The 19212-nt window shown below is 30.1% G+C and overlaps 1 protein-coding gene across 1 annotated transcript in view; it reads left to right on the top strand.

Moving 5' to 3' along the window:
- The window catches only part of LOC129962337 (elongation of very long chain fatty acids protein 4-like), a 40581-nt gene extending 23778 nt beyond the window's left edge, over positions 1-16803 (top strand). The window contains exons 5-8 of the mRNA XM_056076084.1: positions 4215-4274; positions 7268-7376; positions 9460-9596; positions 16642-16803. Coding sequence (XP_055932059.1) covers positions 4215-4274; positions 7268-7376; positions 9460-9596; positions 16642-16803 — 468 coding nt within the window. The remainder of the gene's footprint in view (positions 1-4214; positions 4275-7267; positions 7377-9459; positions 9597-16641) is intronic.
- Positions 16804-19212: the final 2409 nt, after the last annotated feature.

Raw genomic sequence — 19212 nt, 5'->3', positions numbered from 1 at the left:
CTAACTGGCTAGAGATAAAATAACTGGCTAGAGTTATGTAATTTTAATATTACTGAAAATTACGTGTTTAATGGTATTAATTTTTATAAACAAGTCAAGGGCATTCCAATGGGAACAGCTTTCTCAAGTGCTTTAGCTAATATTTTCCTACATTAATATGAGAATAAAATAATTAAATATAATTTAATAAACGGGTGGAGGTATATTGATGACCTACTTTTGATTAACTTAGACAATTTCAATTGCTGCCCAAAAGATTTAATTCTAACAGAAACAAATAAAAATCAACTTGAGGCTACCTTTCTGGATTTAAAAATCGAAATTGCTAATGATAAAACAATAGTTGGTATCTACGATAAAAGGGATGAATTCAACTTTAAAATTACAAAACTATGTAACTATCATTCGAATCTAAACTCTAAAATTTTCAAAAATCTAATTTTCTCACAAGCTAGCAGGATCAAAAGGGTTTGCAATAACAAAAATTCCTATATTGATGCATCAAATAAACTCATTAAAAATGAATTTCCGAAAAATTACTGTAATGTCAACTTTCTTATTAAACAAGGTATGGTTTGGGATTATTACTTTATGTAAAATAAAAATAGGACTGTCCTTGCATATTAGATGACTTAATAGATGGCGCTGGGAGACTACAATCATTATTTACCTTTAATACGTTAGCTTTGTGTTTTTAAAAAGCGGGAATCACAAGGAATTACAATCGATAGTTTAAAATTTCCTTGCCTGCTGTTGTTATGTGCTTTCCTTTTTGTTTTACTTTAGTGGTTTAAGTGCTTTAGTGTTTAATGTTATTTTGTTATTGTATTTTTACTTATTAGTGGTTATTTTCTTCTAATTTGTTGTTTTGTATTGTCCTTTCTGTTAAAATGGTATATCTCTTAGGCCTAATTACAGGGGATTTTCGGGTCACGAGTAATCATTATTAGACTTTTTGTCTGTGTTCCGTCACAGAAAAAAAAATCCCTTTTTTTAAATCCCTGTTTGAGGATGACCCATGAAAAAGTCTTCAAGCTGGATTCTTTTTTTATTTGGTTCATTTGATTTTCCTATTAACTTGATTTTAATACTTTTGTATCAATTCATCTGTGTTTTGGAAGTAGCTGCATTTGCGCCGGTTTTTCCGGTTCCTTTTTTGGTTTTAGTTTGAATAAGAAATTATTTTTAGTTGCGATTCCGAAACTTTATCGTTTCGTTTTCTTTTTGGTTTCGTTTTCAAAATATTTCTTACTTTATATTGGTTACTTATATGTGTGTGTTAATATATATATATATATATATATATATATATATATATATATATATATATATATATATATATATATATATATATATATATATATATACAGGGTGTTGCCGAATTCGACCGACAAACTCAGAGAGGTAATAGTAGGCATCAAGAGAATAAAGAATCACCATACAACACGGGGTCCCAAACGACGTTCAGGGGGTGAAAATCTCAAAAATATAGCGTGTCGGAGAACTGTTGGAAACTTAATAAATTGATAAAAAATAATAAATGATGTTTGAAATAGGATTTTTTTTATGTGAAAACACATTCTTAAATGCTATTTTTCCTGTAAGTAACATGCCGATTTGATGAACCAGGGAGTCGTAAATTATTGAAAACGAAAAAATAGTTAAGAACCCTTATCTTCAAAAACATTAAAACTTTATGAAAAATAAAAGCTTGAAAATATAAAGAATTTTATACTCTTTAATTTGATATAAGCCTGTGGTGTAAAAACTGAAGAGGTTTTAAAATATTAAAAAAAAAACTAAAATGTTTGACGGTTACATCGCTGCAACATCGGCACCGATGTTTACAGAAGGTATTGCAAAAATCTACCAAAAAATTCTGTGAAGTGATAATAGTCAAAAAGGCGATAAGAATTTCCAAAGAAATAAATATAAAGTTGCAAAAGATGGTGCAAATTTTTTTGGTGGAATACATATACAGCATACATTTGCAGCACAGACATTTTAATATAAGAAAGACTGTAGTATGAGAGGAGACGATGGGAAACTTTTATAAAAGTTACTCAATGCTTCGGCCGCGAAGGTCATTACACAACCGACACCGACGTTTAAACGACCGCCGGACGCGCTCAAACATACCAACTGTTCCTGCGATTTCTCCAGCAGCGACGACGATCCGTGCTACGAGGTCTTCCACTGTATCCAAAGGTGTCTCATAAACAAGAGATTTCATGAGGCCCAGAATAAGAAATCCAAGGGATTGGGGTCCGGGGAAAGTGGTGGCCAATCAACAGATCGGAGATAAAATCTGAGAATAAAATTCTTGCAGGAAAGAGTGCATCTTCCTGTGTGGCACCAAGCATCCAGCGTTCTGAATACCCAATTCAACTGCAACTGATCGCATGCTTGTCGATGGGGAAGCGGCAAAATGTTTCAAATATCGTTTTTCTGTTTCAGGTGCGCCCACACTTCGTTCCTACCCTGCATTTGGACTCATTATTTTGATGGATCCTGTATCCAGTAACCGTCCATCAATATTTACCAAGATGCTGTGATGTGGACAACGCCTACTTGGATATTGCTCTTGATATATTCTTTGTGCTATTCGTCCATCACCATCCACTCGGCCATAAATTAAATGCATATCCGCATATTCGTCATTCGTGAAAATGCCTTGTTTATGAATGAAACTTATCGACTATCAATTTTGCTCTACTCTTTAATGAATACAAACTGCTTTTATACGCATAGAACCATCAATTCTGCAATGCTCGCCACTTTTATATTCCCCGAACGCATGGAAAATTTACATACGAGAAAGCTTCTTCTTCTCGACTACCTTCTTCCAAATCCTCGCATTCATGGGGCCATTCTCTTCGCCAGGCTAATTGTCTCTTCTAATGTCTGTTTTTGCGAGTTTCACAGAATAAACGTCTCCTGCGGCCTATGTTTTATGATAATTTTTCATCTCCTTAATGCCTACTACTATCACTTCTCTAAATTTACCTTCCGAATTTGGCAACACCCTCTGTAAACAACGGTGCAATGTTTCCCGGCAAACATTTTAATATTTTTTGAATATCTTAAAATCTCCTCAGTTTTCACACTACAGACTTATATCAAATTAAAGAGTATAACATACTTCATATTTTCAAACTTATATTTTTCTTAAAGTTTAAATATTTTTGAAGATAAGAGTTCTAAACTACTTTTTCGTTTTCAATAATTTACGACCCCCTGGTTCATCAAATCGGCATGTTGCTTACATGAAAAGCAGCCTTTAAGAATGTGCTTTCACTTTTTAAAAAATTCATATTCGAAAAACCATTTGTTATTTTTTTTAATAATTTTCAATCGTTTAACACAAGTTAAAGTGAGAGTGGAGAAAGTGAAGATGAGCAGATGGCTTATCAGTCAGTTAAATTATTTGCTGAAAAAGGACACAGAGGGGCACCTTATTTTGAAGTGAAAATTGATTCAAATGAAATTAGAAAAGGACAATTTATGACTGGAACTGGGCAATTGCTAGTTTAGTGCGAAATTTCTGAAGAATTAAGCGACTATCACCCCGAAACAATTATATATTTTTTAAAAGAATATTTATATCATTGACTTATTTATTAAGCATTAAAAAAATTCAATTATTCTTTATTCCATTTTTCCTTTTAAGAACAGAAATATTTTGGTTTCTTGAAACTATATACTACTATTTAATTTTATTTACTTCTAGCACATTTTTTTATAGACAGTCAACTTTGTGGAATACGTAATTGCTATGGTAGTTACTTTTATAAAAAAATCTTGTCGAAAACGATTTAGTAGAGCCAAACATTTTTCCATATCTAATTTACTGGCGCCATCTATTTTCTTTAAAGTGAAATACCTTTCATAATGTCAGCTATTTTTTTTTTTTTAATTTTTTTTTATATAGATTGGTAGATGTGCAGACTGAGTTCTCATGTGTGTATTATATTATTTCGAGTATATTTAATACTATAAAACTCAATACTTATATAAACAATATTCTGTCTCTCAATGTTTTAGTGTTCAAATATGAGCAGAAAAATGTGGAAATTATGATTCAATGTAAATTAGATCAACGTTTATATGGCGCAAATGTTTCTTCTTACAGTCCAAGGGAACAAAACAAAGCATTATTTTTTATTAATATAATTTTTTACATAAAAATTTTAACCAAAGCATTTTTATTTCAGGATAAACTGTTTATAGCATGGAATATAGTTTTTGAAAAATATTTAGCTTTATTTGATACGGTAAGTATTCATGTGTCTAAAATGATATTATCAATGATTCCAATGTTTTCTTCAGTTTGTCAAATAATTCTTCGTTTAATTCTTATTGCCATAATCTATAAAAGATTTTAGGAAGATACGCTGTTGGACTTGGAAACATGCCTTTTTAAAAGTAGGCAAACTGCAATCACATAAAAAATATTTTTGAGTAATTTTGAAATTTTTCAATTACAATCCCCGGTTCATAATTTTTGAAATAATTCTGAACAATGAGGAATCCCCAGATAAAAGACAAATCATTTCAAAATAACTGAGGATATAAAAGAAAACGGTTTAGGGGCTATTTCAGTATATACAACAGTAGCATAAAGGTTCATCCATACATATTTCTCCTTTTTTGAAATCTTTTTTAAATTTAAATTCATTTATAACTTTAAATTCCATTTTATTCAGTAGTATGCTGTAACTTTACTCTAATGAAAAATATATGAAGTTCTCCTTTGGGAGCGACAAAACATGACTAAAGAAGAATTTGAAATAAATTATTTTTATTTGTGAAGGTATCCGAACACGTTCGGAGCAACTTTTTAGAAACACATGGTGTAGACATACTTTAACCATATTTCTGGGTTTAAGACTATTCATGATTAGCAATAAAATGTCAAAATTTGAAATAAAAATTAATAATTTTTGAAAATGGATATTTATTAGCAGAAATTTAAGCGAAATCTTAAAAAAAAAAAAAAAAAATTCAAAGTAGCTACAACGAAAATTGTTACTCTCATTTGAAAAAAACTTACGCCAAAATAAACTACTTAGTTTTCTCTAGGGAATGAACTACAAGCTCAAGGTTAGAATAATAAACTAAAAAAAAAAATTTTATAATAATAAACTGCCGAAAATTTATAACATTTTTAGTAAATTTACGACGTTATTATTCCAACAATAGACTGTAAATTTAAAAAAAAAATATTCACTCAATCTAAATTCTGTTAGTTCATTCCCTGGCAAATAGTACAAAGAAAAAAATCCACCAAATTTCATAGTAATATGTTTGTTATATTTTGAGTTATTTGACTTGAAGTGAGCAAAAGATAAGTAAAAATCGATTTTGAGAAAATATATTTAAAGTATATAGTAAAATGTTTTAATAATAAATTATGAATTTACATATTTAAAATTCACCATATGTATAGATTATACCTTTTTCCTCCTCAACGTTTAATAATTTTCCTTTTTTTAATCTTTTTTTTCTGGCAATTTTTGCATTTGACAGTGAATGTCGCCTAGATTCTTTTATTCTGTTTTTGTCAAACTGAGCAAAGGCTCTAACTGCATTTGCATTAGGATACACTCTAATAACCTTAAGGATAGTCAGTAATCCTATAAAACCTTCTTTAAAATGTATTACAGAGATAAATGCCCCTAATCTGATGGTTCGGAGCTCAACAAAAACTTTAGGTACAAATTTCCACAAAACACCGTAGAAATTCTCATTGCGATTTTACGGTTTTTCGAGCAAACACTTCTTTTACATTTTTTATCACACAGTTTCATGCATTATAGTTTTATGACATTCAAACTATTTTGTGGGAGTCCCTTTGACTTGTCGATGTAATTTAATTTATTACACGCAGCTCTTTGAAATTTGCACCAACGCACCAACTGTTGGTCCCAGTTGGGCATTGACCATGCATAGGCTGTTTTTCATTTGAGCAGCGACGAAAAAAGGACGCAATGACTGCGCTTTGCATTTCTTGCAAATTTTTTACATTACTAGGAATTGCAATACCGTTATAATTTTGTGATTTGTCAGTAAAAACATCAGTAATTCTGCATTCCACACAATTTCCAAAAGTGGCATTAGTTTAATTACTTCATTAAAAGTTTACTAAAATTATATTTAAAACTAAATTTCTGTTTATACAAATTTTTAACAGGTTTTCAGCTTTTAAAATCGGTTCTTCCGGTTGTTTAAATGCCCAGTTCCGGTTTACCGATTATTACGAAAATATTAATATCTTGACTTCTAATTAAGGTAGAGATAAAAGTAAACACGTTTGGGATAGCTCCAAGATTAGTATATCCAATAAAAAGATTTTTAAGAAATGCCAATTTTAGTGAAAATAGGCCTTTTTAACTAGTTCGGATAGCTTAACAACAAAAATTAAATAATAAATAATTAAATAGTATTAACGAAACATATTGTTTAAAATAATAAAAAATTCTAAATAAACTTAACAATTAACATCAATAAAAGAAATTTAAATCAAAACATTTTAGGAGCAGCTAAGGAATATTAGGACGTAGTGATTGCCTAAAATATTTCCTTTTTATAACTGAAATATTAATGACATAATAGTATTGATTTACATTCGGCAATATTATCTCATTTGTTATTCAAATTTAGACCAAAGAAAAATCATTTTTAAAAGCTTTTGTTTATACCTATTCTCCTTTCACCAGAATGAGTGTTGAATAAAATTAATTATACTACTAATGTTTTGCTTCATTTTTTAAAATCCATTTTACCAACGTTGAGTAACACAGAACGTGTTCTTTGGTGTATTATTTTATGTTCAACGCAATATAATTACACATATTTTTACAAAATTTGGCTTCTGCGCTTTTTATATTAATTATAAACCCCAAGAATCATTTCTACGTTTACAATCGACTCATATTTGCTTCCAACGAAACAGCTTGTAATATAAGCTGAGTAGAATCTATTAAATGCATGATTTTGTCCTCTTACTAATACATTCTTTCCTTTATACATTTAATGTATATAATATGAAATATATATCATGCTGCAAGAAATATTTGTTCTCTAAATCACATCTGTGTACTCAAGAGAAATGCAGGAATAATTAAATCCATTGTTTAATGTTCCATTTTTGTGTAACTCAGATGTGCAAAATGAGATATTCGGAAAGTGCCTTTTAAAAAATTTGTAATTATTCTATTGAATAATTTATTTTATTTCTATATAATTTTAATTTGCCACTTTTCAGATTTTCTTTGTGCTACGCAAGAAGCAAAATCAGATATCATTTCTTCATGTTTACCATCACATTGTCACTTGTTTACTAGTTACCTGGATTGGTCCAGAACCTGACCTAAGTACTTCATTATGTTTTTTAATTTTCATCGATCAACTTATTTTTCTGATTTTTTACTTGATACCCAGAGTTCTGTATGTAGTATTCTTATTTTGTACTTTCATGATGAAACCGCAAGTTTTTCATAGTTCCACTTTTACTTTTACTAACAAGTCAATACTTATTCCAAAACTCAAAAGTTTACAACATGGCAACTTTCGTGTAATAAGAACGATAATATAATTTTATATATTATCTCTTTGGTCTGAAAGCAACTAGAGAGTTCTTCCGTATACAACAGTTTAATTTCACATTAAAGATAAGGACGGTGCTTAAATCAATGGAGAGAAAACATGCCTGGAGCAAAGTGTGGCCATAGAAACAGAATACAAACTATTGACACCCAGCAAATAATAAAGTAATCTCAGCTAATAATAAAATAATCTCAGCTAATAATAAAGATAATTGTGAGTGCATGTCTGCGTCAGTGGTTGTCTTACTGTAAGACGGTTTGGCCAGAAGTAAATAACTCTGAAATATATATATATATATATATATATATATATATATATATATATATATATATATATATATATATATATATATATTGGAAGATGGGAAAATGCATCTTTTTTTTTGTAATTTTGTATTTAATTTTATTTAATTAAAAATATTCGAAATTTCAAACTTTTCTCATCATGACTTCAAAACTATTACAGCTTAACATTTATTTTACATTATTTGGAACTTCAAAATATCTAATTTATGAATTCTAAAATTATATGAATCATTTTATCAGTTGAAGAAATGCTCCAAATATAGTTAATTATATTTTATTTAGTTTCACTCAATAAATACTTTTCTGAAAAATTATGAATTCTACATTTTATACAATGCTATATTAATATGAATTATATTCAATAAAGCATACTTTATGCAATAATTTTTAAATCAAAAAATATCTTTCAATCTTCTAAAACAAAATATGTGCGTGTTTTGAAGCTTTGAACCTCATTACTTTAGAACAATAAAAAATTCTTTATTTTGAACCAATCAGGTTTGGGGAAAATGTGGGTACTCTTTGGCGTGAATCTTCTATTCAAATGTAGCCAGTTTAGAATTTGTTGTATGAATTGATTTTTTCCATCACCTTAACATTAGCTTCGAAAAGAAAAAAAATGTCTTTATATGAAGCTGCGATGAAAGAAATGTTTTTATTATAATTCATTTTTAACAATATTTTTAATTCCTTCCAGTGAACCTTTTTGCAACCCCACTTAACTCCCAACAAAAAAAAAATTATACTGCTTTTAAAGTTTTTGGTTATTATTATATAATATATTTAAAAAAATATTAAATAAATAAAAAAAATATTTTATAGAAATAAATGTAATTTGGAGCAATGCTTTTTTAGATCTGACTTCTTTGATTGGTATGAAATTTTTATGACTTTCTTTTCAAGAATTTTTAATTTGAAAAATTAAAAATTAGCAAAAAATTTGAAAATATACTTCCATATTTTAAAAATACATGGCTTTTATCTTATTTATTAAATATTTTAATGCAGATTAAGAATTATTTGTAAGATCATTATATTATTAAATGTATTGAAATAAATGAGGAAACTCATTTATCATTAATAATTCAAACTTTCAATTACTTATAAAACATCAGCTATTTACTTAAAAAAACGAAATGTTATATGCATTTTTAACTATTCGAAACTGCTTGGAAAAAAATTGACTTGGGCTAAATCCATATATGCAGATGACCATTAAATGGGAAGCAATTTCACATACCTTATAGAAAACATATTTCTACTGCGACAGTTTTATTGTGCGATAATTAGTTTCGGAATAAAAAGCAGTGCATGTCTTCTTCTTCAAAAGATTGTACAACAGCAATTTCAGCATCATATTTTGAATGATTTAAGATATTAGTTTAATATCTTGAATATGTCTGACATTTATTGCACGTGTTGCTTTTTGAAGTAGACCTTTCGTGGAGTAGAAGCTATACTATTTTTTGAAAAGCATAAAAATTATTAACAGAAAATTATAGAAGTCTGCATAATGAATTGTCATTTGTTTTCTTTTTCATTTCAGTTTTCTTTATCATCATCAGCATGTTTCTGAATTCGTTTGTGCACGTCATCATGTACTTTTATTATGGATTATCAGCTTTTGGAAAGTCCATACAAAAATATTTGTGGTGGAAAAGATATCTAACAATAATACAAATTGTAAGTATTTGTCTCAAATCTCTAATTGATTACATTCATAAATATATTTGAATTTTAAAAAAGCATTTACGATTTCACGGATAAAATAATTCTATATGGATCTATTAATATATGGAAAAATTTTTAGCTGTTATTTTTTTTTCATCACAATACTTTATTAGTTTAGTCTCATGGACATTAAAAAAATGACCTAAAAATACAATATACAGCCGCTGATACTTTTGAATTTTTGCGTCTAAAACTGTCAATCGACAGTTTCTGATCAAGAAATCACTGGGCAAATATATATATATATATATATATATATATATATATATATATATATATATATATATATATATATATATATATATATATATATATATATATATATATATATATATATATATATATATATATATATATATATATATATATATATACAGGGTGTTGCCAATTTCGACCGGCAAATTCAAAGAGGTGATAGTATGCCTCAAAAAGATAGAAAAAATCACCATACAACATAGGGTCTGAAACGACGTTAAGTATGTAAAAAAAGCAAAAATATAGGAAGTGCGAGAATTGCTGGAAATTTTAAAAAATAAATAAATTAATTAAAAATGATGTTTCACTTCAGAACTCTTATTTGCAGTAATATTAAAACTTGAAGCAAAATAAAAGCTTGATAATATTATACTCTCTAATTTGATACAAGCATGTGATATGAAAACTGAGGAGTTTTTAAGATATTCAAGAAAAACTGAAACAGGCATCAGAAAACATTGCGGCAACATCGGTACCATTATTTTCAGGGGGTGTTGCCAAATTCGAAATATAAATTCTGAGTGGTGATAGTAGGTATTAAGGAGATGAAAAATTAACATAAAATAGAGGGTCGCAGTTGACATTTATTAAATGAAAATCGCAAAAACGGACGTCGAAAAGAGAATGCGCCTGGTGAAGAAAATGGCCCTATGATTGCGAGAATTAGAAACAAATATTTGAGAAGATAAAAGCCTTTTCGTGTATAAATTATCCATTCGTTCAAAGAAAACAAAGAAAGTGAGATAGATTTCATTAATGAACATTGTAGAAATGATTGTCGTTTTACTTTATTCGACAACAACATGATAGATTTCACGAATGAAGAATATACGGATATGCAATTAACTTACGGTCGAGCGGATGGCAATGGACGCGTAGCACAGAGAATATCAAGAGCAATATCCAATTTGGCATTGTCCGCACCTTTCCACGTTTTCAAACATCGGTCCACAGCTATGGGAGACAGGATTCTTCAAAATACCAAGACCAAATTCAGGACAAGAACGCAGTGTGCGCGCACTTGAAACAGAAAACAGCGCTTTGTCGATGCTCCATCTACAAAAACACGATCATTTACAGCTGAACTGATTATTTGATACAAAACAATAAGGCTATGCATGCTGAAAACATTAACCCTTTACAGTTACAGAAAGTCCGACTTCAATGCAATGATTATTATCAATTGCTGGTGGAATTCGCATGCTGGATGCTTGAGGACACACAGGAAGATGCATACGTTTCATCTAGAATTTTAATCTCAAATCAGTCCTACTCTACGAGAGAAGACGTTTTAAATAGGCACAAAGCCAGTATTTAGTCATTCGATAATCCCCATATCATTATGTCGTCGAATGTACAAGTGTAATATTAACATCTGGAAAGTGATTACCGGATATTATCTATTGGGACTACATCTTCTGCCCGAACCTTTCACCTTGTTTTCTTACAGCAAGTTCCTCCGGATTACTATAGGGATTACCGCCAATTGTACGTTAGAACAATTGATTAATGCATGATGTTACAGCAGCACATTTTAATTGCATTCGTGAAATCTGTCATATTTGTGAATCAAGTTCAACGGCCATCAAGTTTGCAGTGCCCATTAATGAATATTTGTTTGCTGCTTTTAATTTTCTCTAACGCATGAAAAATTTGCATTCGAAAAGGCTCCTTCTTCTCTATTATCTTGTTCCTAATCCCCACACTCATAGGGCTACTCTCTTTGCCAGGTTCTTTGATTTCTTGACGTCTATTTTTGCAATTTTAACTGAATAAGTTGCCTATGACCGTATGTTTTCTAAAAAGTTTTAATCTCCTTAATGCCTACTATCACCGTTCTAAATTTATCTTTCGAGTTTGGCAACACCCTCTGCAAACATCGGTACCAACGTTATAGCGATGTTTTCTGGCGCCCATTTAAGTTTTTCTTCAATATCTTAAAAATTCCTCGGTTTTCTCACTACATGCTTATAGCAAATTAAAGTATAAAATTCCTTACATTTTCATCTTTTTATTTTTCTTCAAGTTTTTATATTTTTGCAGGAAAGGATACCAAATTCTTTTCTCGTTTTCAGTAATATAAGGCCCCCTGGATCATCAAATAGGTATGTTACATACAAGAAAAAAAATTTAAGAATGTAATTTAAAAAAAATCATAGTTAAATCATCTTCTTAAAATTTTTTATTAACTGTTTGCAGTTTCCAACAATTTTTGTACTCCCTATATTTTTGCAATTTTTACCTACTAAACCTAATTTGGGACCCTATGTTGTATGGTGATTTCTCATCCTCTTGATGCCTACTATCACCTCTCAGAATTTGTCGATCGAATTAGGCAATATCCTGTATATATAGTGTCGCCTAATTGAATTGAAATTTCTCAGCAGTTGCATGAACCATATAGTGAAAATGCAATGTCAAACTATCGCAAAGTGGAGTAACATGTTCTTGAATGGACGTACAGATAATGATGACGTTGATCGCGAAGGAAAATCAGCAGCTGCGACAAATCCTGAAACTCGCTGCTCGCATAAAATTATTCTTACAAACAGACCCATAAGAACAGATGAAATCTGAATTGAACTGGATATTACTCATGGAAATGTGCATAAAATTATTGCCGATCAGCTTAAATTTCATGAAGTTTGTGCTTGATGAGTGCCTCGTCTATTGACGTCTTTCCTATTAATGAAAGTGTTTTGAAAGTATATTTGAATTTCTGCAACTTTAGCCAAAGGAAGAAAATGAGTTTTTGGATAAAACTGTGATTGGAATCCCAAACTGGAAACTTTCCTCTTCCGCGACTCGAAAGGTGATAATGATGCTGTTTTTCCACAGAGAACGTTTGTAGTGTGCTGAGTTCTTGCCCAAGGTTGCTGAAATTTATGCATCTTATTGTGAAGCACTAAAAATATTGCTATAATTACTTAAATATTGATGCCCATGTAAACATTCCAAATGCATTGTGCACCTCCACGACAATGAATGGCCGGATGCAGCAAAACAAACGTGAGGTCCTTTGAAAAAGTTTTAGGCAGAAAGTGTGAGATAACCCTCCATGTAGTCCAGACTTTTCATTCTGTGACTTTCATGTTTTTGAACCCATGAAAAAAGATTTTTCGAAGCGACGGTATTACTCAACGGTATCATACGAATTTGGAGGTTAGCACGTAGGTACATTAGTTGAAAATTTGAAGCGAATTTATATTTCATGCGATAAAACTGTGTACCAAATTTTACTTACGCAACTCTCTGAGTTATGGATTTATCGAAATAAAGTGCAATCGGACATACAAAGTTCCTGTGAATAGATTTCACTCAAAAATCGACAAAAATAAAGACTACGTGTCATCTATCTATGTTAAAGCAATGGAAATAATAATTCAATTATTATTAATTGAACTCTTATTGTTATTGCGTACCCGGACAAACATAATTCCAAAAACGTTTTGTCAAAATATGGTATTCGAATGTGTTCCATTTACTTTAGTTTCTCTTTGTATATGAGAATATAGACGCCCAAGAAACTATTGTAAGGTAATACAAAACATTTAAGCACTTTTTATAAGTATGTGATCGTAATTTATTTTCCGGCAGATTGATATTCTCTTGTTGTGCATCGCATTTTGGGAAACGTATCAGATTTTTATGTGATGCTTCCTCGTGCTGTTCAATGCATTTCAAGCCTGCTTCAGCGATGCTTATTCCATCTTCATGAGTGGCTTGAACATCATCGAAGTTACTTGACTGTTCTTCAACTATTGTTTTAAAATTATATTAATTCATTGCCCGCATTTTTCAACATTCATTAGCTCTCATCTATTCACAAGCATTTTTCACTTTAACCTCCTTATATCTAGGAATATGCTTTGTTAAAAAAGAATCGTCTCTACCATCGCATTACGGAGGAGACCTAATTAGTTTCCAGTGGCACTTCGCTTACGACTTCTCAGAAATCGCGTATCTACTAATCTTTCAGACCTGACTAATGCCAAAGCACATACTCATTAAATGGTCTTTCAAAAAATTGATAATAAAAAGAATGTGCTTTTTAAATATGGTAAATCCAAAGTTAATAGTAATGTTAGGGAATGAAAATCTAATCTAATGCAATAAATTAACCTCCTTGAAAAAGTGAAACCCTTTCGTATAAACGAGGGAAGTTTTTTTTCCGAGGGACTAGAAAAAATGTTCACGAGTAAATTACAAAAGAGCTTCATCACCAAAAGATTCACAAAAATGTGGATAATTATTTTCGACATAATCATTGTAAAATTCAGCCATTTGTCATAGTGATGGGCCAATTTCGGTTTCCCTTTTCGTTGAAAGTTGCTGCAAGAGATGTGAGATAAAAATTTAATGTCCCTTTGAAACTCTTCCTTAGTTTGAAACTTTTTTCAATTTTCATGCAACGAAAAGATAAGTCTCAATAATGAACTGAAGAGATAAGTCGCAGTTGAACATTCACAATTGAAAGATGCAATTTTCGGCTAGCTCATTATCTGAAATTTTAGCATTCCCCCTCTTCTTTCAAATTACTTGAAGCTCATTGACGAATATCTTTTTTCATATTAATTGAATTCTTGAAGTGAATTAAGTGAAGTCATATTAATAGATTCTTGAAGTGAATTAAGTGAAGTCATATTAATTGAATTCTTGAAGTGAACGAAGTGAAGTCATATTAATCGAATTCTTGAATTGAATGAAGTGGTCTGGCTTATAATCCAGTGTACATTTGATAAATTAATGACGGACCAGTGTTTTTTTTTTTAAATTTTCATTGACATTGGACAAGAAAACACAAAAACATTAATATAGCTGGCAATAATTTTTGTTCTTGTGGGTTTCGATTCATACTTTGCACTGTGATTACCCACATCAGTTATTGTCGATATCCGTGCGGCGTTTGCAGAGGTATGTTTGTTTTACACTCGCGATGACATGACTTGTTGGGAGAGCGCTTGCGCCAACATGATGAACTCGTTGTGTTATCAAAATAATTCCCATCTTGTGAGTATCTTCAAAGAAGAGGTAAGGCCAGTGTCAATTTACAGATGACAAAGGTTCTCTTTTTCGAAACGGGGTCAGAGAAACCTGATTATCTCATCAGACACATATCTGAATCTCATTTCGAATTATGTCGGAAATCAACCATTTTTATTCGTGTGTTTCGGTAATAAATGCATTTGATTCACTAATCTTTTTTCTTTATAACGTTCAGTCACCGGAGCTTGAAAAATACAGACACCATCTCTCGTGAAAATACAACCAGACTGGTATCTAAAAAACATTCAGTTTTCTTCCGTAACAGTTATTAAATACTCTAGAGATATAGATTACAGTTGGGGATTGCAATACCGGACCAAAATTTCAATACCGGTATTCGGCATTTTTTAGATCTTAATACCGGGATACCGGTTTTAATACCGGTATTAGAACTTTTAGGAAAAGAAAGAAAACACAGGTGTTTTTTTGTTTTATTTGCCAGTTTTGTTAGAGAGTGTAAATATCACAAAAAATAATTTGTAACTTATAAATTATAACAGTATATAATCACAAAAAAGTAAAAAAAAATATCTTATTTATTTAAATTACAAAAAAAAAGTGTAAATATCACAATTTAGTCTGTGGTACTATTACAAATTTTTGAAATTTGATCTTAAAAAAAATGATGCATCAATTGAACTGTCATTAAGCCTGAAAAGTAATTTTGTGTAAAAATTACCAGCTGTTGGAAACGCTTATTCGGCATCTTCGCTAGTTGGTAGTACTCTTTTCAATGTGCGATATACTTTTTCAAGTATTTACCTGTAAATCCCTAATCTTCAAGCAAATCGATTTCTCGTCGAATAGTTTTGGATATAGCTGATTTCTGTATTGTATTTTGGTTTCTCGAATTTTTTTTTATTTATCGCTAATTTCAATTTTTGTTCAAGAGACAATTCATTTCCACTATCGACATTAGCGTCATCATCATCTTCGATAATTGAACCGAATTCTTCTTAATGTGGATAGGTTTGTGGATAAAAAATTTGAAGAAAATTTACTCTAAACTTAATCAGATTTGAATTGGTTATTTTCTTTTCTTCTTTTTCATTTTTAAAATCATTATAATTATGTAAATACCATAAGACATTTTATATTTCGGTATTTTCCTCAACAATTACATTGTCATTATCTTCATTGTCACTCTCACTCTCACTCTTACTCTTTTCAAAGTTGGAATCCAATTTTTTTTTTTTTTTTTGTATAATACATCTATTACTCCTAATTGAATTCCATGTGCATAGCACAACTACTGATTTGAACCAATCAACGTTCCAACTTTTTTCATAATTGTTGTCCGATCTGTTGTTATGGATACAATATTTTCTTTCAGGGATAATCCATGTTTCACCAATTTAGATTTAAGCAATTAATTAAGCCATTCATTAGCTAATTAATTTCGCCCGTTAGGATGACATAAAAACAAAAACTTATACTATTGTGCTATGTTCGCGATACCTGAACATATAGTGGAGACAATTTTAAAAATTTCTAGTAAATACCGAAAAACCGGTATTTAAACTTGTGAATACCGGAATTACAAAATTGTACAAATGGCTCAAAATACCGGTATTCGCTATCCCGGTATACCAGTATTACAATCCCTAATTATAGTTAATATTTGAAAAAGATAAAAAATTTTTAATGCATTTCAAAAATTAAAAATTGTATTAAGGGACTTGGTTTTTTTTTTCAGGTGCAGTTTTTGCTGGTGATTTCTTATACAAGTATATCCGTTGGTAGCGGCTGCGAAAAGATGAATAATCTACAGATATTTTATGTTTTTTTTGTCGTCACCATTCTTGTTCTCTTCATCAATTTCTACAGAAACTCCTTCAAGAGAAAGAAGATTGAATGACACACCAATAAAAAAGTTGCGGAATCAAATTAATTAATTAATTTTCAGTGAATCATTTTCTAAGTAATATCCTATATCGCTGTTTGCTATGTTTTCTTCAATTTTTATCAATCATTTTGAAAACATTTTAAGCGATTTTAATCTACAGTAACAATAAAACTCTGATATACTCTACTAGTATTTTTTTAAATTATTGTTTGGAATCTTATGAAATTTTTACATCGTTGAAAGTACATACTTAAGGGTGTTTAAAAGAACGGAAACAAAACTAATGTTTTCATTTTTCAATCGAAGATGAGAGGCAAAGCCCCAAGTGTAGTAATGTGATTAGGGATTGCAATACCGGTATACGGGGATACCGAATACCGGTATTTTAAAGCATTTATACAAATTTGTAATACCAGTATTCACAAGTTCAAATACGGTTTTTTCGGTATTTACTAGAAATTTTTTTAATTGTCTCCACTATATGTTCAGGGATAAGCCAACATAGCAAAATAGTACACGTTTTTGTTTTTATGTCTCCCTAACGGGCGAAATTAATTAGACTGTGAATACAAAGTTGCGTCATACAATCAAGAAAAGTGATAAAATATGTGAATCATCCAAAGAGGCGGGTCAAAACTATCCTATTACAACTGCGAGTGATACTGCATGGTTTTATGACTTTTGCGTACAGTAGACTTTGCGTACCAGTCATAAAACTGTCATTCAATAGGCTCGTTTAGAATGCGGTTGTGTTATTGATAAGGGTCAGTTCTAGAAGAGGTTACAACATTTTAAACATTATCTAAATGTGTCATATTTGGCTAAAGTTAGCATGATGTTTGACACAATTTCGAATACTTAACGATACGTTCATTAATACAATTTCATGCATTTTAATACTATATGAATAATTTCCACTTTTCTTTTTATGAAATATGAGAATTGCTTTTCAATGTAATTATTCAAAAATGTATGATATAAATCATTGAGGAATGATATTTCTTCTCATACAAATAGTGTATCCACTTCGAAATAATAATCATTTCTTCTAGATTTTAGATATAAATGAATTACTTTACATAAATATAACGTTTTGCATTAAACTAAAGAGTTTGCATTTCATTAGTTTTTGCTTTATTTCTTCTTGATTCGTTTATTAAATTCAGTAAGTTCGAATGTTAAGTTTCCATGCTATATCAGGTTTTAAAAAATTAGTTTCCAGAGTAGAACGCCATTACAAATTTAAACTTTTCTGTTTATCATTGTGGATTTAATTTAAATGTTGCAACATTTTTTTAAAAAAATCTGTACTCTGATAAAGATAAATTATTTGTTCATTATATGACTTTTCATTTTGTATACGAAATATTGTAAGTGTACGGTGCATAAAAAAAGCAGCTTACTTAATCAGAAGTATATTAATATTTTGCTAATTGATCATTTGTATCTGCGAAAATTTGTAGGAGCTATTAGCTTTATTCAAATTTAATTTTCTTCTAGTTGCACTATTTATTAAACCATAATTCAAATCTACTACTACCTGAAAGCGGTTAAATTTGCGCCACTTAACCGCTCTCGATGGTTTCAATTTTGCGCTCAAAATTTAAGTTAAAGTCTAAGCTTTAGTAAACATTTAACAAAATAAAAAAAAAGTACTGGTATAAAGTAGTTGTTCGGTACTACAAAGTCTAGAGCGCCCTCTATCGGCATTTTTTAAACTTCGTCTTTTAAATTTTATAACTCACTCAGTTTTACTAAGACAGACGCTTTGTATAAAAATATAAAATTCTTTATTCTGAGGACATTTATCAAAACAGCAAAATTAGTATTATCATCTGAGAACATGATGTTGTTTTGGTTTAAGGTTTTTTTTCTATGAAATCTTTTAAAACTGCCAACAACCATACCATGCTGAAAGCCTGTTTTCATTTGATCACTCTCATAACATAATTTGAAAAAATTGGCGATTTATCGCCTTTTGAGATATTATTTCTTCGCTTCTTGGACTATTAGAAAATGGTGTAGAAGGCTGTCATATTTGGCGACTTATCGCCAACAAAAAGTTACAACTTGATGCGAATATTCATCACATACTCAATTCTCCTGTTTTCGTCAGATGAAGGAGGCACAGAGAAGAAAATGGAATGAAAGCGAAGCAGGGAGATGAGGTGTCAAAAGTTATATACACAAGATTAGCAAAAAATAAGTTACCCACTTCAAAGGGCTCTAAATTGCTTTCTATTGTTCCAAATAAGAAACAATTTGAACTACAGATTATTCAGATGATGCGCTTTACATTTATTAATTAAAAGATATTTAGTTTATGAGACCCGATTCTTATATAAAACATTTTCTGCTTCCCTATGTTTAAGTGTTCAAATATGGGCAGGAAAATGTCATGCATTGTGATTCAATGTAAAT

Source organism: Argiope bruennichi, chromosome 2 (genome assembly GCF_947563725.1).
Source record: "Argiope bruennichi chromosome 2, qqArgBrue1.1, whole genome shotgun sequence".
Taxonomy (NCBI): Eukaryota; Metazoa; Arthropoda; class Arachnida; order Araneae; family Araneidae; genus Argiope; species Argiope bruennichi.
The sequence above is the reverse complement of the archived record's forward strand: the minus strand, read 5'-3'. Positions and strand labels throughout refer to the sequence as shown.